Source organism: Musa acuminata, chromosome BXJ1-1 (genome assembly GCF_036884655.1).
Source record: "Musa acuminata AAA Group cultivar baxijiao chromosome BXJ1-1, Cavendish_Baxijiao_AAA, whole genome shotgun sequence".
NCBI classification, from domain to species: Eukaryota; Viridiplantae; Streptophyta; class Magnoliopsida; order Zingiberales; family Musaceae; genus Musa; species Musa acuminata.
In genome coordinates this window covers 16,919,843-16,941,296 of record NC_088327.1, presented here as the reverse complement: position 1 = coordinate 16,941,296, position 21,454 = coordinate 16,919,843, and the positions used below count along the sequence as shown (strand labels likewise).

Genomic DNA, 21,454 nt, shown 5'->3' with positions numbered 1-21,454 from the left:
TGAGAAATTTTTAAACTTTAGACCGTCGGTAAAAATATAAAATTAAATCCTTTTAAAGAATTTTTCGGTAATAATAAGAACCTTTTTCTTAGTTGCAAACAACTAAGAAATTTTTTAAAGGGTTTTTGAAAACTCAGACATTTGGGAAATAACATAATTATATATTTTTTTTCGGTAAGAAGTGAATAGCTAATTGATTGATTTGCTATCAATAGCTAATCATAAATCCTAAACTCTCAATCACATTTATTAGCTAAACTAATGAAAACTTTAAGATTAATATCCCTATGAAAATTTCATATTTATTTGTTTTAATTTAAATAAAGAAATATATAAATAACATTCCAATGATAATTAATTGATTTTAATTTAGGGTTTAATTAATCATCTAATGTTAGTTGAATCATGGAAATAAGCCACATTGAAATATATGATTTTTTTTTTAATATTTTGCAGGGATATATGCTAAACTTAGAATTAGACGGATGAATAATGATCACTTTCACAATTTTCTTTTATCTTAAGTTTTAACCATTAACTTACTCGTATCAGTGCTAGAATAGGTTTTTAATTTCTTTAGGAAACAATTTAATTTTTGGTTGTAGTCATATTTAACAGCACCTCTCTCTCTCTCTCAAAAAAAAAAAAAAAAAAAAAAGAAAAAAGAAAGAAAAGAAGTGGAGGAGAGTAGGAAAAATGGTGCGTACAAATATCAACAGCATCACATGAGAACAAAGAAGAAGAAGAAGAAGAAGAAGAAGAATTCCACACGTCATCTCTGCAGCATAGGCAAAAGGAAGGGATACGGGCGGGTCGCTGAATCCCAGATCTCCTTCTTCCTCCCGACGTTTTTAATCCACCAACGATTCCTTCCTCCTAAAAGTGTGATTATTAGGTGTTGATTACTCGCAAAAGATTATTATTATTATTATTATTTTTTTGTTTTCTCCATATCCACAAAAGGAGAGGGATTAAAGTAATAGGAGCGGGAGAAAAAAACAAACACAAAAAAAAGGCGCAAGCGATTCCTTAAAGTTGCAGCAAAATCCATGCTCTATTTCCGAATCCACACTCCCTCTGCTCCAAAGATAAGATTTTGATGGTGCTTTCCCCCTTTGCCCCTCCCATCTCTCCAAATGTTTCCAAGATCGTCAGGTAGGGGCGAGAGAGAGAGAGAGAGAGAGAGAGAGCTGCCATGAGCTCTACCCTTTCGCCTAGGGTTTCTTGATCTTGCCCGATTGTTTGGTGGCATCGGTGTTTCCGTTTGATTCGGCTGGATCTTGACGATGGCGCTGTTTCGGAAGTTCTTTTACCGCAAGCCACCCGATGGGCTGCTGGAGATTTCCGAGAGAGTCTATGGTATGCTCCTGAGTCCTGACCTCTTGATCTCTTCAAACGCTTCTTTTTTGACAATGCTGCACAATCGAGTAGATCTTTCTGGACCTTCTGACAATAGTTTGTGTGATTTGTCCGTGACTTGTGACTTGCGATTCATGACTAAAGGTTGAATCTTTATCATACTTTGTAATTTGTCATTTCGTGTTTGATGTCGTGGTGTTGCAATGGAGCTCGCGGTTGCCAACTTGACGCTCGTCGTTGTTTCATGTGATACGAACTCTGCAGTTTTCAGTTCACTAATCGAGAAGTGCATCCATTTGCACTTAACGCATTACCTCGAAGGACTTGAATCTGTCCACTTATAGCAAATTCTTCATTTGGTGCTACGTTTTCTCTAAATTTTGATCAGAAAGTATCCCTAACCTGTGAAAGGAGATCAAATAACTGTGTTTGATGAAATAATTTTTAGTTGTATTGTAGAGCCTATAAACATCAATGTCTTGGTGAAATCGCCATGCAGCATCTATTTTGATGATGTACCCAAGTTTCCCTTGTTTAAGTCAGTTTCAGTTGCCAGTTTCAGCATCTAATTCTATATAAGAACCATCCCCTTTCTAAACAAAACCTTGGTGCATATGATACGGGCTTAAATGGAGTAGTTATGTCTGATAAATTTTGCTTGGGAGAAATCAGCTTCTATTAAATGGTTTTGCAGTGTTTGACTGCTGCTTCACGACTGATGTATCGGAACAAGATGAATATAAGGTCTACATTGGAGGCATTGTGGCACAGCTTCGGGACAATTTCCCTGATGCCTCCTTCATGGTGTTTAACTTCCGGGAGGGAGAGACTCAAAGCCAGATTTCCAGTATATTGTCAGAGCATGACATGACTGTGATGGATTATCCAAGGCAGTATGAAGGATGTCCGCTTCTCACGATGGAAATGATTCACCATTTCTTGAGGTCAAGCGAGAGTTGGCTCTCACTGGGTCAGCAGAATCTCTTGTTGATGCACTGTGAGCGAGGTGGCTGGCCGGTTCTAGCTTTTATGCTGGCAGCGCTTCTAGTTTACCGCAAGCAGTATGCAGGCGAACAGCGGACATTGGACATGATCTACAAGCAAGCCCCTCATGAGCTCCTGCACTTTTTGTCACCACTGAATCCACTGCCTTCCCAACTGAGATACTTGCATTATATATCAAGGAGAAATGTTGGTGCTCAATGGCCTCCACTTGATCGGGCCCTTACTCTGGACTGTATAATCCTTAGGTTTATCCCTGACTTTGATGGAACAGGTGGGTGCAGGCCAATATTTCGAATTTATGGACAGGATCCTTTTATTGCTTCTGATCGGACTCCAAAAGTTCTATTCTCAACACCAAAGAAGGGCAAACTTGTTCGGTTTTACAAGCAGGTAATATTCTATGTCCTCTTTGAAATTAGGTGTTTCTTAAAATGTCCAAAGATGTTTTATAAACTTTTGTCCTTTTCTGTTTGTATCTTTTCTTTTATGGTTTACACTAACTGTTACTATATTGTCATGGCCTTAGCTGGAATTACCTAAGGCGTGAGGTACCCTTGCGGCCAAGATGCGAACTTAGCTTGCGTTGCCTAAGTCGCGAGGCACCCTTATAGCAAAGACGCGAACTTAGCTTGCGTCGCCTAAGTCGCGTTTCACCCTTGCGATATTGCTCCGCAAAGATCAGCCCACTTGCAACCTCTCGCAGGTCCCGAAGGACCTGTAAAAGAGAAAGTTGATTAGTTCGAAAGAACGAGCGACGGACAAGTCCCGACATCTCGCGAAAAGGGGAAGCTTCACAAGCAATTCAGCGAGCACCTTGTGTGCACAAGAGAAAAGAGGGAGAGGGAGGAAAACAAGGACTTTAGAGGGTTGAACGAACAACTGCAAGTTTGCAAACAGTTTCTCATCGGGTGCCGGGCGCGACAACAAGTTCTCGTCAAGGTAACGTGCGAACTTGAGAAAGGTTGTTCAACGCCCGACACTATACCGAAGCCCCATCCAGCCCTGTGTCACCTGAGGGGTTCAAAGGGGCTGAGATGGCTGATGTTTTGGTGAGCGGAGGCGGGCTGCAGAAAACAGCCTGCGGCACACGAAAACGGAGTTGTTTTGGGCTGTTTTGGGGCTATTTTGCTCGATTCGGTGAGCGGTCGCTTTGTAGTGCTGCAACTTGTTCGAACTTATATTTTTACATGCAAAATGACTCAAAACCAAGGCAAAACAGACTGCCAAGTAGCTGTACATGTAGATGAGAGCGACGAACGGTTCGTTGAACGGAGTTGTTGCGGGTGCGCGACGATCGTTCGTGACATTCTCCCCCACTTAAACTGCCGACGCCCTCGTCGACGCTTGTTTGTAGTTGTTGATGATTGCTTCTTCATGTTGTTGGGCGTCTTCAGGCTCCCAACTGGCTTCAATTCGGGGAAGTTTTCGCCACTTCACGAAGTACTATGTTTGCTCAGCTCCATTGGGTAGCTTTATCTTGCAGTCCGTCAGAATAGTTTCAACTCGCTTCTCGTAGGAGGCTGTGATGGGAGGTAGCTGAGTTGGAACACTTCGGGAAGCATCTTGCGGATCCGAGTGGTAGGCTTTTAGGTTGCTGGCGTGAAGAACGTTGTGAATTTTGAACCACGCCGACAGCTGCAACTTGTAAGAGACGTTGCCTACCCTGCTGATAATTGGGAAGAGCCCTTCATACTTGCGCACCAATCCTTTATGGACTTTGTTCCTAAAGAATTGGAGTGATGCTGGTTGGAGCTTTACCAACACCAAATCGCCAACCTTGAACTCTTGCGGTCGCCTTCCCAAGTTTGCCCACTTCTTTATCCATTTTGCCGTCTTCTCCAAGTAAGCCCGTGCAATATCTGCATTTCGGTGCCACTCCTTTGCGAAGTGGTAGGCTGACGGACTACTCCCAGTATACCCAATTGCCATGGTGTGAGGAGTTGACGGTTGTTGTCCGGTAATGATCCCGAAGGGGCTCTTGTTGGATGCAGAGCTCCGCTGCAAGTTGTAGGAGAATTGGGCAATGTCCAACAGCTTCACCCAATCTCGTTGGTTGGCACTCACGTAGTGCCGACGATATTGCTCCAGGAGCGAGTTTATCCTCTCAGTTTGGCCATCCGTCTGGGGGTGGAGACTTATGGAGAAGTATAACTTGGATCCCAACAGTTTGAATAACTCGGTCCAGAATCGTCCCAGGAACCGAGCATCCCGATTCCTGATGATATTGTGCGGGACTCCCCAATACTTTACCACATCCTTCATCATCAGCTTAGCCGCCTCCTCTGCTGAACAGTGTAGGGGAGCAGCAATGAAAGTTACATACTTTGAAAATCGATCGACTACCACGAGTATCGATCCGAGTCTCCCTACTAGTGGCAAGCTCGATATGAAGTCTAAGGAAATGCTCTCCCACGACCTTTCTGGTACGGGCAACGACTCTAAAAGTCCCACTGGCTTTCGTTGCTCCGCCTTGTCTTGTTGGCAAGTGAGGCATGTTCGAACATATTCCTCCACATCAGTCCCCATCTTCGGCTAGTAGAAGGCTCTCTCCACGAGAGCCAACGTTCGATGAATACCTAGGTGTCCAGCCCAAAGGGAATCGTGACACTCTCTTAAGAGTTCACGCCTCAAATTGTCCACTCGAGGAACATAAACCCGATTCCCTTTTGTGTACATGAGTCCCTCCTGGACCCAAAATCGTCGTGCCTTGCCTTCTTTGATGAGCTGCATCAGGAGAACTGCCTGGGGGTCACCATACAGTCCATCCCTGATCCTGGAAAGGAAGTTGGAGTGCAATTGACTTGCTTGACCTCCGCCCTCCAATTGTACGGCATTCACGTGCTCCACTTTCCGACTCAATGCATCGGCCACGACATTTGCCTTCCCAGGCTTATACTCCATTGCCATATCAAATTCAGCCAAGAAGTCCTGCCACCGTGCTTGATTTGGGGAAAGTTTCTTCTGTGTTTGGAAATAGCTCAGAGCGATGTTGTCTGTCCTCAGCACAAATCACGATCCGAGAAGGTAGTGTCGCCAAACTCGTAGACAGTGGATCACCGCTGTCATCTCCGTCTCGTGCACTGGATACCGCCGCTCGGTCTCGTTGAGCTTGCTGCTTTCGTAGGCCACCGGATGACCTTCCTGCATGAGTACTCCCCCAATAGCGAAGTCCGAAGCATTTGTTTGGACTTCAAAAGGCTCCCCATAGTCTGGCAATTTGAGCACTGGTTCTTTCATAACAGCAGCCTTCAGATCTTGGAATGCTATTTCACATTTGTCCGACCACTTCCAAGGCTGCTCCTTCAGTAACTCCGTCAGTGGAGTTGCACGCTTCGAGTACTCCGCTATGAAGCGTCGATAGTAGTTGATGAAACCAAGGAAGGATCTCAACTCTGGCACATTCTTTGGAGTTCGCCATTTCGCAACCGCTTGCACTTTTGATTTGTCCATGCGAATGGAACTATTACCGATTCGATGCCCCAAGAATAAGATCTCCGTTTGGGCGAAGTAGCATTTCTCCCTTTTTACGAACAAAGTGTTCTCCCTGAGAACCTTGAAAATTGTCCGAAGGTGCCGAACATGCTCCTCGAGCGTTTGGCTGTATACGACGATATCGTCTAAGTAGACAACCACGAACTTGTCCAAATACTCCTTGAATAGTTGGTTCATGAGAGTGCAGAACGTGGCCGGAGCGTTGGTTAAGCCGAAAGGCATCACCAAGAACTCAAACGCTCCATACCTGGTCACACAGGTAGTCTTCGCTTCGTCGCCTTCAGCAATGCGCACCTGCCAATACCCCGACCGAAGGTCGAGTTTCGAGAAATACTTGGCTTTGCCCAACTGGTCGAACAAGTCTGCGATAAGCGGGATGGGATACTTGTTCTTCATTGTCACTTTGTTAAGGGCTCAGTAATCGACGCATAGTCGGAGGCTCCCATCTTGTTTCTTCTGGAAGAGAACTGGAGCTCCGAAAGGTGCTTTAGAGCTACGGATGAGACCACCGCTTAGCAGTTCACCTAACTGCTTTCTGAGTTCTGCCAACTCTGGCGGGGACATGCGGTAGGGTGGTCTCGCTAGAGGTTTCACTCCTGAATCCAGCTCGATGCTGTGATCCACGCCTCTGCGTGGTGGAAGAGTCTTCGGCAACTTGGGTGGCATAATGTCATTGAACTCTTTCAGGATGTTCGCCACCACAGCAGGTTCTTGAATGACCTTCTCGTCGAGTGGCTCTAGCTTCATAGCAGCCACGAATGTTAATTCACCTTTTCGCACCCCTTTCTTGAGTTGTAATGCCGATATGTGTTGGGGCTCCTTGGTTCCTCTCTGAGAGACAGGAACCACGCAGGGGTCGTCACCTCCCATTATACACAGGGAGTTCAAGAACGACATTCGCACCAACTTCGCCGCGTGCATGAACTCCATTCCAAGAATCACTTGGAAGTCGTCCACTGGCACTGCTATCATGTTGGTGTTCTCGCTCCATGTCCCGATTTTGATGGGAACTCCCTTCGCCAACCCGGAGATTTGCCTGGCCTCCGAGTTCACCGCCTTCATTCGGCTTGGGCTCTTCTCCAAGATCAACCCAAGTCGCTTTGCTTCTCGATCGGCTATGTAGTTGTGGGTAGCACCCGTGTCCACCATTGCACTGGTCGTTTGGCCATTTAGTTTGATGTCCACATACATCAGCTCACTACTTCCTGCTTTTTGTAGCTTTGTCTTCATGTTCTCCCCCACTTGACCCCGTATGGTGTTCAACAAACACATTGCTCCCATCCGGGGTCCTTACGACTCCTCGTCGTCGCTGCTGGATTCAGAACTGCTCAAACTAAGAACAACAGCTTTGCCCTTGTCCGATCGGGGGGGGGGGGGGGGGGGGGGGTGGATGGAAGTCGTCAAAGCATTGAGTGCCTGTTTTTGTGGGCATTCCCTCACCATGTGCGATCCTCCGCACAAGAAGCATCCTTCAGGTTTTGAGGCCTTGCCTTTCGGGTTTGGCCCTGTGTGGGAACTCTTCTTCTTTTGTTTGCCCCCGAGCTCCTTCCCTCGAGAATGTTTTGGAGGGCGATTGCCTGAAGATTGTTTCCTTCTCCCTGGGTCTTCGGAGGAAACAAAGTCGGTGAGCCTTTCTGCAGCAGCAATTGCCCCGATCACATCGGTGACATTCATTCGATTTAGTTCCTGTTGAGCCCATGGCTTCAAACCATCGAGGAAGCTGAACAACTTGTCCTTCTCGGACATGTCCTGTATGTCCAGCATTAGTGCAGAAAATTGTTTCACATAGTCTCGAATGGTGGTACTCTGGCGGAGTTGTCTCAACTTCCTTCTTGCGACGAACTCTGTGTTCTCGGGTAGGAACTGAGTTCTCAACTCTCGCTTCAAGTTCTCTCATGTGTCAACCCGACATCGACCTTATTGGATCTCCTCCCAACGGGTTCGCCACCAAAGTTTCACATCTTCGTTCAGATACATTGTTGCTATAGAAACTTTGGTATCTTCAGAATCTCTCGTAGCTCAAAAGTATTGTTCCATGTCGAACAGAAAGTTCTCGAGTTCTTTGGCATCTCTGGCCCCTCCATATCCATGAGGCTCGAGTGCCCTCAAATTTTGTGGTGGTGCAACGCGGGTGTTGCTTCCTCCCGCATTTAGTGCTCTTGTGAGCATGGCCACCCTTGAAGTGAGTTCCGCCACAACTTCCTGCAGGTGTTGCACGGAGTCTTTGGTGTCATCTGACAGTCGGTCGACTAGGGCCTCGACCTTGTCGATCCTGGACTCCGCTTCCTCTTGCGAGCTCTCTACCCCAACAAGCCTTTGTTGGCCATGGTAAAGTTCCTCCACGCTCGCTTTAAGAACATCTAGGTGGGTTTCCGCTGTTGTGAATCTCTCCTTGTGACTCTTTTTCCTAGTTGGCGCTCTAGATTGCGCCTCCTCCGCTTGCGGAGAGTAGCCAACTTCTCGCTCATCATGTTCGCTGCCGCGCTCCTCTTGAGCGGCTTCAATAGCCTGAGAGCGAGTGTGCACATGCAGCCCACCTGCGGCTGCTTGGGGCAAGGGTCCGGCTTGCCCCATCTTGCTTGATTTGCCATGATGCTTTGCCATGGCGAAGTTGCGAAGTTCCTTCGCTGCTCGCTCGAAGTGCTTGCCCGCTTTGATACCACAATGTCACGGCCTTAGCTGGAATTGCCTAAGGCATGAGGCACCCTTGCGGCCAAGACGCGAACTTAGCTTGCGTTGCCTAAGTCGCGAGGCACCCTTACAGCAAAGTCGCGAACTTAGCTTGCGTCGCCTAAGTCGCGCTTCGCCCTTGCGATATTGCTCCGCAAAGATCAGCCCACTTGCAACCTCTTGCAGGTCCCAAAGGACCTGTAAAAGAGAAAGTTGATTAGTTCGAAAGAACGAGCGACGAACAAGTCCTGACGTCTCGCGAAAAGGGGAAGCTTTACAAGCAATTCAGCGAGCACCTTGTGTGCACAAGAGAAAAGAGGAAGAGGGGGGAAAACAAGGACTTTAGAGGGTTGAACGAACAACTGCAAGTCCACAAACAGCTGCTCACCGGGTGCCGGGCGCGACAACAAGTTCCCGTCAAGGTAATGTGCGAACTTGCGAAAGGTTGTTCAACGCCCGACACTATACTGAAGCCCCATCCAGCCCTGTGCCACCCGGGGGGTTCAAAGGGGCTGAGATGGCTGACGTTTTGGTGAGCGGAGGCGGGCTGCAGAAAACAGCCCGTGGCACACGAAAACAGAGCTGTTTTGGGGCAGTTTTGCTCGGTTCGGTGAGCGGTCGCTTTGTAGTGCTGCAACTTATTCGAACTTACATTTTTACAAGCAAAATGACTCAAATCCATGGCAAAACAGGCTGCCAAGTAGCTGTACATGTAGATGAGAGCGACGAACGGTTCGTTGAATGGAGTTGTTGCGGGTGCGCGACGATCGTTCGTGACAATATGACATGCTTAAATTAATTTCAATGACAGTGAAGATGATGGGCATGCTGTGACTTGTAACCAATTATTACCATTAAAACAAGAAGTTGAGATTCTAATGAATGCAGACCTTGCTTTTTTATTGAACGGTATAATTTAAAGGAGTTTAATGTGTGTAAAACTTGTCTTCAAATGCCATTTCCCAGCTTCTACAAGATCCTGTTTCAATATTTTGATCATTTCTGTTGACAAATACAGGAAGATTGTGAACTTGTTAAAATCGATATTCATTGCCATATTCAAGGAGATGTTGTACTTGAGTGCATCAGCTTGGATGAGGATCTAGAACGTGAAGTGATGATGTTCAGGGTGATGTTCAATACAGCCTTCATTAGGTCTAACATTTTGATGTTAGATCGTGATGCAATTGATATCTTGTGGGATTCCAAAGATAGGTTTCTAAAGGATTTCAGAGTTGAGGTCTGTTCTCTTTCTATTCTTCAATGAATTAGTCCTCCAAATTTGTACTGATACTCTTTTTTCTGTGGGAAGGTAATTCTTTCAGAGATGGATGCAGCTAATTCACTAACATTGTTAGAATTTACAAGTGGTGAGGAAAAAGAGGGACTTCCAGTTGAAGCATTTGCCAAAGTACAAGAAATGTTCAACAATTTGGATTGGCTAGAAACAAAAGCGGATGCTGCGACGAAGGTTCTTCAGCAGATAACTTCATCAAAGAATTTGCAAGAGAAGTTGGATGCAGTTTCTCCACAGAAATTAGAAGCTGATGTTATGCTAACAAAGTCAAGTACTGATGTCCTTCATGAGAAAGTCCAATCTGGTGAAACCAATGATAGAAACAAGAAACCATTACCCTCTTCTCCTAAGAATCTGCCTTTTCCACTTAATAGAAGTTCTGATTCAGTTACAAAGAACCAAAATACTGAACTTCATGGTCTGCAGATCTCATCACATCAACCTTCCCAGATTAAAATAATATCCCAACGAATCCCAGCATCTCGATCGACTCCTGTGTTTTCTTCTAATTCTGTGTCAGGTTCCCATGTAACTGTTTCAAGATATCATAGTGCACCTTCAGCTCTTGGAATTATGGCTCTGCTGCATGACCATGCTGAACCTGATAGCTCTGAAGTTACTCACTCAACAAAGTTAGCTTCATCCCTTTCAACCAGTTCAGCTTTTGGATCCAATATTTCTTTGGAAACAGCACATGGCCTGTCATCATCAGGATCGCAATTGACATCTTCAGCTAGCTACGGAAAAAAAACTTCGCCAGTTCCTGCTGGTATATGTCCTCCTCCTCCTCTTCCACCACCACCACCATTGCCACCATCACCACCACCATCATTGCCGCCGCCACCACCACCACCACCACGGTTGCCGCCAACACCATCACTGCCACCGCCACCTCCTCCTCGTCCTGCTGCTACAACTGATGCAGAAACAACTCTCAAACCACCAGCACCACTGGAACCTCAATCTAGGACAATTGGAAGCTCAATTCCAGAAGTCCCTTCATCACCTGCTTGGAAGTTTTCAACTTCAGCATCACATACTTTCATCCCTTCCCTACCTTCTCATTGTGGAATTCCTTCACAGTCTAATGATAAATCAATTTCAATTCCTCCTCCACCTCCTCCTCCCTTTAAAGGAACATCACTGGCCCCTACCTCTGCTAACTTGGAAAAACCTGCTTCTGCTACAGATGCATGTCAGGCACTCTCAAGTAGCATAACAAGCAAGTCAGTACCTAGTCCCCCTCCACCACCCTCGATGCCCTCCCTCAGTCCTCATACTAACCTTCTGCCCTTGAGAAAAACAGATGATACAGCTGTTATTCCTCCCCCTCCACCTCCTCCATGCCCTTATCCTGGTACTGGTCCTGTATCTGCAACTCGAGCGCCACCTCCACCTCCACCACCTCAGATTTCATCAAAACATTCTGGTGATATTACTACCAAATCATCATCTGCGCCGCCTGTACCACCTCCTCCACTACCTCCAAGTTCCATGAAGAACGTTACTGCTCTTAACTCTTCTGGAGGCAGGGGAACTGCCTCTGAGGTTATACCTCCGCCGCCCCCGAATGGCATGAGCTCTCTATCAGGTGGGAGAGGACGCGGTTTGGCACGGATGACAAATTCTAGGAATATGCAGCTTAATCAATTATCATCCAAAAAGGCTAATTTAAAGCCATTGCATTGGATTAAAGTAACAAGAGCAGTGCAAGGAAGCCTATGGGCTGAGTCGCAAAATCTTGATGAATTCTCGAAGTAATTAGCAATCTATTCTCATCGAGTGTGAAAGTTTTACTAATTTTTTTGGCTTTTCTTTAACTCGTTGCAATTCTTTTTGTTCTAGGGCTCCTGAGTTTGACATGTCTGAACTAGAGAGTCTCTTTTCAGCAGTAGTTCCAAACTCTGACCATCGAGGTTCAGGTTCCAAGTCAAGTGGGCGTTCCATGGGTCCAAAATCTGAGAAAGTTCACCTGGTAAACACCTGCTACTTGTAAGTTTAGGCATACAAATGTGTGGATTTTACTGATATGGAACCCCATTTGTATCACAGTTTATCTAGTAGCTTCAATTTTCTTGCTAATCCAATGCATTGTTCACGAGAGCTCCTATAAAGAATTGTTTTGCCATATTTCCAATTGTTCTCTAATCTACCTTGGCTCCAGTAGAAGGCTGCTGCTTGGTATTGCATTCTTTGATGCTACCATGAAGACAAGTGGCATCCTGTATATATGGTTATGTGATAATAAATTCAATTCATCAAGTTCTTATTGAAATTCTACTTGTAATTTAGGCAAGGAACTTGATACATCTTTTTTAAGTTAATGTTTTGTCCAAAACAAAAGCTAAATTGTTTGGAACAACCGTTGGTTATTGCTCACAGTTTTAATGACATTCCTTGACAGCATTGCGCTGGCAATTTGCATACCTGCACTGTGCTAAAATACCTTTGTGCAGATATCATGCTGCTAAACCTGTATGATTTTAGCAGAGGTTGGTGCTGTCAGCACATGCAATCTTCAATCCTAGTTACTTTTCAGTAAATTATGTGTGGAAAATGTGATTATAACAAGAGAATAACACTAGATATTGAAAATACATCATTTAAAGTGCATTATTTTATGTTTTTTAAGTAACTAACTGTGGCATTCTTGCAAAGATTAAATATGAGGGCATATGAGCGCTTTTAATGCAATATATTACAGACTTAAACGTGGTCTATGATTTATTCAGATTACTTGTGCTTGCAGATTGATCTTAGACGAGCTAATAATTGCGAAATCATGCTTACAAAGGTTAAGATGCCACTAAATGATCTAATGGTAAGTAGGTGTCAGCAATTGAATTCATCGCAGCTGTTACTTTAAAGTTTGGAGCTTACCTTTTTCATCAAGTCTTACTTTTGAGATATCTTTGTCCTATGTGAAGTGCAGATTTCCATCTTATTTACTTCTGTCAACTATTTAGTCACTTAACCATGTGAGACAAGTTGACGCTCGTAAAGCTGCTTTTTTTAAAAATGAGACCAGATTGTGACTTGGTATTTTGTATTATTGAATTTCGATGGCTTGAGTATTGAGACAGTAATATCTGAAGGCATGAATGTTCCATTACTATTATTCATTAGTTTGATCCTGGATTGTGACACTAAGTGATCATCCTTCTGGTTGTTCTCTGGTTTTGTTTCACAGAGTTCAGTACTTGCCCTAGATGATTCCATGCTAGATGTTGATCAGATTGATAACCTCATAAAGTTTTGCCCAACAAAGGAGGAAATGGAACTACTCAAGGTAATTATCTGTTGTGAAGCACCTCAGTTCTTCAATATGGATCATTTTGGCATTTACTGGTTTTGCTTGATTTTTTTCTTAAGTGATGATACATTTTGCCATTTCTTTGCTTCTTATGTTTCAGATGTTACCTGTTTTTGTTTTTATAATTTTCAGGGATACAATGGAGATAAAGAAAACTTAGGGAAATGTGAGCAGGTAAATAAGTTCAATTTGTTGCTGCTGCAGTTTATTTCAGTGGACATTGAAATCATGTTGACACAGATTTTCCATATAAATTAGTAGTTTAATTGCGACAAACATCAAAAGTTTTGTTTGTCTTCGACAAATTTCTCCTAAGTCAAGTTTTCTGTTATGTAAACATTCAGAAGTTTGAATTTGAAGCCTTATTGATTCTTGACTTGCATGTAATTGTTGAAGGTAGGAGTTGCATTGTCATGTACATCTGAAACAGTTTCTGATGTACAATTTTTTTGCTTGTTTCTCTTTCCCCTGAATTAACCAGTATTTCTTGGAGCTAATGAAAGTTCCGCGAGTGGAATCCAAGCTAAGAGTTTTCTCTTTCAAAATCCAGTTCCGATCCCAGGTTTGATCATCTCTTGTTTTTTTCTTTGTTTGAAACTGAGGATGTTAATTGGAATTATTTTCTTTGTATTTCCTCTTATAGGTTGCTGACCTCAAGGGTAACCTGAACATTGTCAATTCGACTGCACAAGAGGCAAGTCCCTTTTTCGCTAATTTTCAATTGACAGATTAACTGTCTAGGAACTACACTAGTTGGTCCTGAGATTTTATTGCTTACCATTTATCACTTCTATTCTCAGATCAGAAGTTCGGTTAAATTGAAAAGAATCATGCAGACGATTCTTTCTTTGGGAAATGCATTAAACCAAGGAACTGCCAGGGGTGAGTCAAAATTACAAACAACGGTTATTTAGAATCATCTTTAATTTTATTATACAAGTAATTATCTCAAATATGGAACACACATTAATGGCAAATGTTTGGAGACACATCGTAACACCCTCGATTTAGTCTCACATCAGAAATGTGTTAAGACTTAGATTAGCCGGTCTGAAGTTGTACTATTGTTAAATTGGACTTCAGCATTTTGGGCCAGAGGTTTAGGCTCAACAAAGTCAATAGGTTATCCCATCAGGTTGGATCGTGTGACACAGATGATGCATCAATTTATGCCCATCACATGGAGCAACCTTGACCTTGCATGGTGCTGATGTTGACCTTTTGTCTCTTGTAGGATACTGTACCTATGAAAATTCTAATTTAAACTTTCAAAATATCAAGAACTACAGATTTCTCTCTGATTCACCTGGATCCCTACACCACTTAATATGTGGGATGGACTTAAATCATTAAAAGGTGATGAAGCCTGCTCATGCATAAGTGTTTATCTTGTTTGGTAAGTACATAAATTATCACATATTTCTTTCTCATTTTTCTCCCAAGATTAGGTACCAGGAAACTTTGTTAGCTAAAAAATTGTATATTCATTTTTGTCATCTCTTGAGTGGTGATTTTCCAATCACATTGAAACTACATAGTCTGAGCCTCATTAAGGAACATGAACTTCATATGAAATCAATTGGTCAGTTTTATCACTTGGATGAAGGGCCATGATATAAGGAAGCAGTGATTTAAAAAGCGCTAGGCACCAAGGTCCAAAAACGCCCGAGGCGCTAGGCGCTCGCCCAGGCACTCGCCTGAGCAAAGCGAGGCGCTAAAATATAAAAATATATAATATAATTAATAAATATAATAATTTAAAATTTTAAATAAAAATATGCTATTTTAAATAAAAATTCTAGTCGCGAGCAGAGGGAAGGCTCGCGGGAGGCGTGAACAGTTGGGAGGGCTCGCGGGAGGCGCGAGCAGGGAGGCGCGAGCAGGGAGTCGCGAGCAGAGGGAAGGCTCGCGGGAGGCGCGAGCAGCGGGAGGGCTCGCGGGAGTCGCGAGCAGTTGGAGGTCTCGCGGGAGGCGCGAGCAGTGGGAGTCGTGAGCAGAGGGAAGGCTCGCGGGAGGGCTCGCGGGAGGCGCGAGCAGCGGGAGGGCTCGCGGGAGTCGCGAGCAGTGGGAGGGCTCGCGGGAGGCGCGAGCAGGAGCGACGAGCAGCGAGATCGGGAGCGGTAGCGGCAGCGGGTTAGGGTTGGGTAAGGGTTATATCGGTTTAGTTGTTTCGATTGAACCAACTAACAACCGAACCAGTACCGAACCATACCTAAAATCCTGGTTCGGTCACTTGGTTTACCTAGGCGCTCGCCCGAAGCGCCCAGCGCCTGGGCTCGGGCGAGCGCCCAGGCGGCACCTGTTTGAAGCGCGCCGCCTGGGACATTAGCGAGGCGCTCGGGCCTCACCTCGCCTCGCCCGAGCGCCTCTTTCAATCACTGTAAGGAAGCATTCATTACCTGTTTGGAGTTTCGACTATAAGTAAATTTTTGAAGGAGAAATATTTATAATTATATAACAAGATGAGACAAATTAGAATTATGTCCATGGAATCTATTTGAGTTGCTTTGGTATGTTGTTCTTTGTGGTTAAGCTACAATTTCATCTGACAATTGTATGCCAATATTGTGACTAATGAGGCACAAAATGCTGACCACTTGGGTTCATCTAAATTACTGATAGCACTAGAATTTAATCTTCTCTAAGGCCAAACCCAGATTGCAGATAAGATGTAGATTGTAGACATCATTTTTCATGGTTGGTGTTGACACTTAATGTCGTCTTCATATACTATTAAATTTTGTAAAACAATCTCAGAAATAGTCACACCACGAGATCATGGGACTGGGGAAAGCAACACTTTTCTGGAATCTGTTAATCAATCATCAATGTTCATTCACAACCTTACTTTAGCTAAAATTTTTCTATCGGTCATCTGTGCAACTGGTTTTGCCAATTATCTTCCATAGTTTTGTATGATTTTTAAATTATTCTTTTTCGAAAAAGGAAATATTATAATGATTCTGGAATTAAGCATACAGACTCTTAAGAGGTGAATTAGCTCTCCAGAAAACATCATAGTTATAAACTCTAGCAAAATTAGCCCGGAGATGAGCTTTATTGTTGAGGTTCCTAGGCATGTGTAACCATTTAGTGAGCTTAACAATGTTGGCTCAATACAAAATGTCTAGGCAAACATTCCTCAAGCACCATGGTGAAATGCAGCCTTCTGAAAGTATGTTAAACATTGTGAGTGAGTCAGATTTGATCCGAATATTTATCAGATTGCCGTGTTGAAGCTTCAGCAATGCGTGTCTTAGAGCCAAACATTCAGCTTGCAGAGGGTCACTTGGATTTATAAGTTGAGCAGTCTTTGCAAATGATTTGTCAACTAGTCTCTGTTAATATGGAAGCCAGCACCTTCTTTGACATTGCTATAAGAGAAAGATCCATCACCATATGGAATGAGCGATGTATCAGGAGAGTTAAAAAGAGGGGGCTGATTAGGGTGGTTAAAATCCCATATGACTCTCATTGGTCAAGGCTAAGGCCTTAAACCAGATAGAGCTATGCATGATCTGGTGGTTGCGGTGGAGGCACTCATGCCTGTTCTTCCAATTTTGAATTTAGATGATACACAGTACTTAGATCATGGTTTCACTGCAAGAAATAAAAAAAAATTCCCTTTCATTAATCTCAATTCTGAGGGTGTCTTTAGATTTCTTGTTACTTATTTTTTTTGTAATGCTTGACAAAATACTTAATTAGATACCATCTGATGCTTTTTAATTGTGAGCTAATCCATCTCTACCAAAAAAAAAATTTCATGTTTCCTCTTAAATTATTTAATTTCTTGCATTCGTGGTATAAATGCCATGTTTTCTGTATATGCTACCCCTATATTTTCAGGTTCTGCTGTTGGATTCAGGTTGGATAGCCTTCTGAAACTTTCTGATACACGTGCACGTAACAATAAGATGACTCTCATGCATTACTTATGCAAGGTAGATTATTATCGTAACTGAGGTTTTTTTGGGCAAATTGCATATATAGCCTTGACTCTAGGTTCACTGATTATATGTCTGATGATTTAAGATTATTATAAAAAATTTAAATATTTTATTTGAGAAATTCAGTTATTTAATAAAAGTTTGTCTTTGTATATCAAACCAGTTTAAAGATATGTGCTTTGGTCCTAAAATATTGCAGTAAAATCAGAATCTAAACTTGTATTTTAAAAATATTGGGTGAGTTGAGTTGGATGCTTACTATTGGTGAGACATTATTAATTTTTTTTTTGGAAAGCATAACATTCAGATTCTAGTTTAATAAAATATACTGAAAAGTATCTTGAAAATTTACCTTCCTGTACTGTTTTCTGGTTGTCTTTTGCTCTAATTCCCCTTACCACAATGAAACAGAATATTTAGCTTCTTTATGGGATCTTGCATAATAGAATTGACATATCATTTTCATACAGATGAACGAGTTTCTACCTGCTTTGTTTTTTGTTTATCTTGTTGGTGTTGCTAAAACTTAAACTTATCCCAAATGGATTCTGTTATCATAGTTACCTTCCAATCTTTTATTTTTCTTCCTTGTCAACCTGCAGGTTATTGCAGACAAACTTCCTGAGCTTCTTGATTTTCCTAAAGATCTTGTTAGCTTGGACGTTGCAGCTAAGGTACATTTGGTTGGTCGTTGATATTTTATGTTCCTTGACTTCAAAATCTTAGTGAAACAATTTTTTGTTACAGATACAATTGAAAACTTTGGCAGAAGAAATGCAAGCAATAAGCAAAGGCCTTGAGAAGGTTGAACAGGAATTAACAGCATCTGAAAATGATGGCCCTGTCTCACAAACTTTCTGTAAGGTATTGCTTATGATTATATAGCTCCTTCAGTTCATTTGCTAATCTCCCTCTAATTACCTTTCGTTAGCTTCAATTGCTCCTTAAGTTCTTGTCTCTGTTTAGATACCATCTGTTACAATTTCTGATACCTGATCATGCAAGATATATTGGCTCAAACATATTGGATTTATGAGCAATAACTTTTATACAAAAATATGTAAATGTTTTACTAGGTTAAACCTGAATATAAGCTGAAGACCTGGGTTAGTATCATCTCATGAATGTAACAACAAAAAAGGTCAGTTGTCAACTATTAAAGTGAGTATGTCAACAATTAGAGTTTCCTTTTTCCTTTTAACAACAAAAAGGTCAGTTGGCAATTGTTTCATACATGTGCTTGTTTCCCTTTTTTGTGGTTTCTCTGATAACTTATGTTATATTGTTTGCTTGCATATGGATGTCTTGAGATATTTTACTTAGAAATTTAGTTAGTATTTTTTATCTTAGCATTCATTTTGTCTGCACAAAGACTAAATTTTATTGAGGATCTTACATCTAAACAGATTTATATTGTGTATTTTACATGACTACCTCTTAGTCATCTTTTGCAAGCAAAAGATGGAAAGAATTGGATCTACCTTATGACAAATGAATTCAAGCAAATTACTTGATGATGCATGACTTTTTTGTTTATGGCTGACATTCATTTGTCAGTGGCCAGAAAACTGCATATAATTGTCAGTAAATCACAATGGCAATTTTCAAGTACAACACTATTTCTATCGGCAATTGAAAATCTAGTTAGTTCGCCACATAAGATGTAGAACAATGATGCTGAAATATCTGTAAATTGAGTTCCCTTTGACAAATGCTAATTGTTCACAGTGGCAAATTCAGGTTTCTGACCAAGGAAGTACCATCATGTAAAAAAATTGAGGCCTAACTGGATTCCTTACAAGGTCCAATGTCAATTACTCAAAAAACAAAAATATCTTTATCAAACTCATAATTCATGGAATGTTGTTGTCTTGTTGATGAGTATCTTTGTCAGCCAGTAGCCTGAAGTAGTTATGCTCAGTTTTTCTGGATGCTACTGAATTTATCAGTAGGAATTTTGATGCAATATATAACTTACACAAATATTGTTTGTATTTTCCTTCTTGATCCATATCTTACACTGTTTTTGTCAGACCTTGAAGGAGTTTCTTGTTGTTTCTGAAGCTGAAGTTAGGGCCCTAACTTCACTTTATTCCAATGTGGTATGCTTTGATGTTACTGCTGCTGATAACTTTTCAGTCTTAAAGCACTTGTTATACCTATCCTGATTCTGACAAAATTTTGAACTCGACCTACAGGGTAGAAATGCTGATGCATTAACCCTTTATTTTGGAGAAGATCCTGCCAGGTGTCCATTTGAACAAGGTACATGTCATTCCAACCAAGAAATTACTGCTTGAAAATTCAACAAATGATCAACTGCTTGCTTCAGACTCTTTCCTGCATAGATGATCCCCGAGTTCTTTCATGTTATTTCATACAAGCGTTTATAGATGCCCATGCTTGTGAGATGGCATAATTTTGCATTCCTTGCCACATCAAAATGTTTGCTTGCTCGCGTGCAGCATATTAGCTGTATTATTATTGGTTGACTACTTTTATATATCGAACTCAGCTAGAGAGCTTTGGGGTACATATCCTTATAAAATACCTGTGATTTTTATTCTTCATTTTGCAGTCGTCTCAACACTTCTCAACTTTGTTAAGATGTTTGCACGTGCCCATGAAGAGAACTGCAAACAGCTAGAGTTGGAGAAGAAAAAGGCACGTAAAGAAGCGGAACAAGAAAAAGTGAAGAACAGTCATACAAAGAAAGAGCCACAGAGTATACCACCATAACTGATGTCACCAACGCCTCTGACCATTAGATTATGCAAGAATTCTTCTCTATCATATGCATGGAACCAATGGTAGCAGATAGAGAAGATCCTAACGGGACATATACTATTATAGAGTAAAGCAAAGGGAAACACCTTAGTCGATATTGATAACTCCAGAACAAGAAGCTTTCAAGAAGGTCCTTGTTATTGATACGGTAAGCGTTTTACCACCTTTTAGCATCATTATCTGTGTTGATCTCGTCCGAACTACGATACATTAAGCTCTTCTCTTATCTTCTTGTGCAGCTTGCCATAAGGAGAGAGGAGCTTGGAAACACAACTGGGGGGGGGCTTTGTACAGATGACTAACCCAAACCCATCTACCTGTATGAATACTCTGTAGAGGTTTTTGTTTTTGTTTGTTACAGTCTGATTACGTGATGTTCACTTATCAAGATGTATATTCTTTCTTGTTTTTTTTCATAGATGATGATGATATAAAAGGAGAAATTTTGGTTGATGTAGTTTGATTAATTCATGTTGCTTGCATTTTATATAAATAGATAGGTAGTAAATTAGAACTTTCAACTGACTCTTCGACTCTCTCAATTAACGGCTGTTTGTGCATCAGCCGTCATGCTCTGTTTCAGGGAAGCACAAAAACTAACGGCGCTCACTCTGGCTTTGACAGAGATGCAAAAGTATAATCGAACCGTTCAATGCCGTCCAGATACTGACGTGGATATCATCTTGACCGCTCGTGTTCGAATTCTACCCCCCTCCCCGCACTCTCTCTGACGCCTCGTTAACTGTTGCGTGGCATCGCGTGCTGTTTGAACGACAACCGCCGTGTAACTAACCAAGAAGATTCCAACAGAAAGGAATTAAGGGCGGAAGTGACGTTGTAGATCGAGATCGAGATCGAGATCGGGAGATGGCCGACGAAGTCCCAAGAAGAGCGACGTCGGACGGGCTTCGCTCGCAGCTCGTCAAGCTCACCTCCCAACTCTTGACGAGCGTCGACGACTATCTCCGTTTAGGCGCGCCGTCTGCAAGTCGTGGCGGTCTGCCGTCCCCCTCTGGCCCGATCACCTCCCCACTCAGCTCCCTTTCCTCCTCCTCTACACCTCCGAACCAAAAATCCGATCCGTCTTTCGCCTCACCGCCGCCTCCGCCGGAAATGTTCGCCCGCTACCTAACGCATCCAATTTGTCCTGCGTCGGCTCCTCCTTCGGTTGGCTTATTCTCTGCGGGGACTGCGGTCTGATCAAGCTCTTAAACCCCCTTACCAGAGAGGATATTCGGCTCCCCTACCTCCTGGGTTTCCTGTTTCATATTCTGATGCCGGGGGCCGATGAGGTCGGCGATGACATAGAGGAGGCTGTAGTATCCTCGGATCCCACGCTCGACCGCGACTTCGTGGCTATCCTCTTCAAACGCGGGGTGGACATTACTTACTTAACTTGGCGCCCAAGGTGACGAATCATGGACGGAAAGCGTGAACTCCCCTTTCTTGGACCTCAGTTTGTCTCCCGGAGGAGCAACCGGATGCGCGACATCGTTCCCTACGGCAACCGGATGCTATACGCGATATACGGCGATAACGAGTACTGGGAGATTCTCCAGGTTGACCCAGGCCCGACGGGGA

General features: G+C 42.8%; 1 protein-coding gene across 3 annotated transcripts; it reads left to right on the top strand.

Moving 5' to 3' along the window:
- The first annotated feature begins 774 nt into the window (after positions 1-774).
- LOC103998392 (formin-like protein 18) lies at positions 775-20,326 on the top strand. Of its 3 annotated transcripts, XM_018831247.2 has the most exons (18): positions 776-1,359; positions 2,054-2,754; positions 9,545-9,766; positions 9,839-11,580; positions 11,669-11,798; positions 12,573-12,644; positions 13,014-13,112; positions 13,269-13,310; positions 13,618-13,698; positions 13,780-13,830; positions 13,937-14,018; positions 16,986-17,080; positions 17,689-17,760; positions 17,834-17,950; positions 19,120-19,188; positions 19,285-19,351; positions 19,665-20,021; positions 20,113-20,326. In XM_018831247.2, the coding sequence occupies exons 1-17, from the start codon at positions 1,287-1,289 to the stop codon at positions 19,823-19,825; spliced, it is 3,876 nt and encodes a 1,291-aa protein (XP_018686792.2). In that variant the 5' UTR covers positions 776-1,286; the 3' UTR covers positions 19,826-20,021; positions 20,113-20,326. The 3 variants fall into 3 exon arrangements, with proteins under 3 accessions (XP_018686795.2, XP_018686792.2, XP_009418132.2); XM_009419857.3 differs by lacking the exon at positions 2,054-2,754; XM_018831250.2 differs by lacking the exons at positions 16,986-17,080; positions 19,120-19,188; positions 19,285-19,351; positions 19,665-20,021; positions 20,113-20,326 and having other exon boundaries at positions 775-1,359.
- The last annotated feature ends 1,128 nt before the right edge of the window (positions 20,327-21,454 follow it).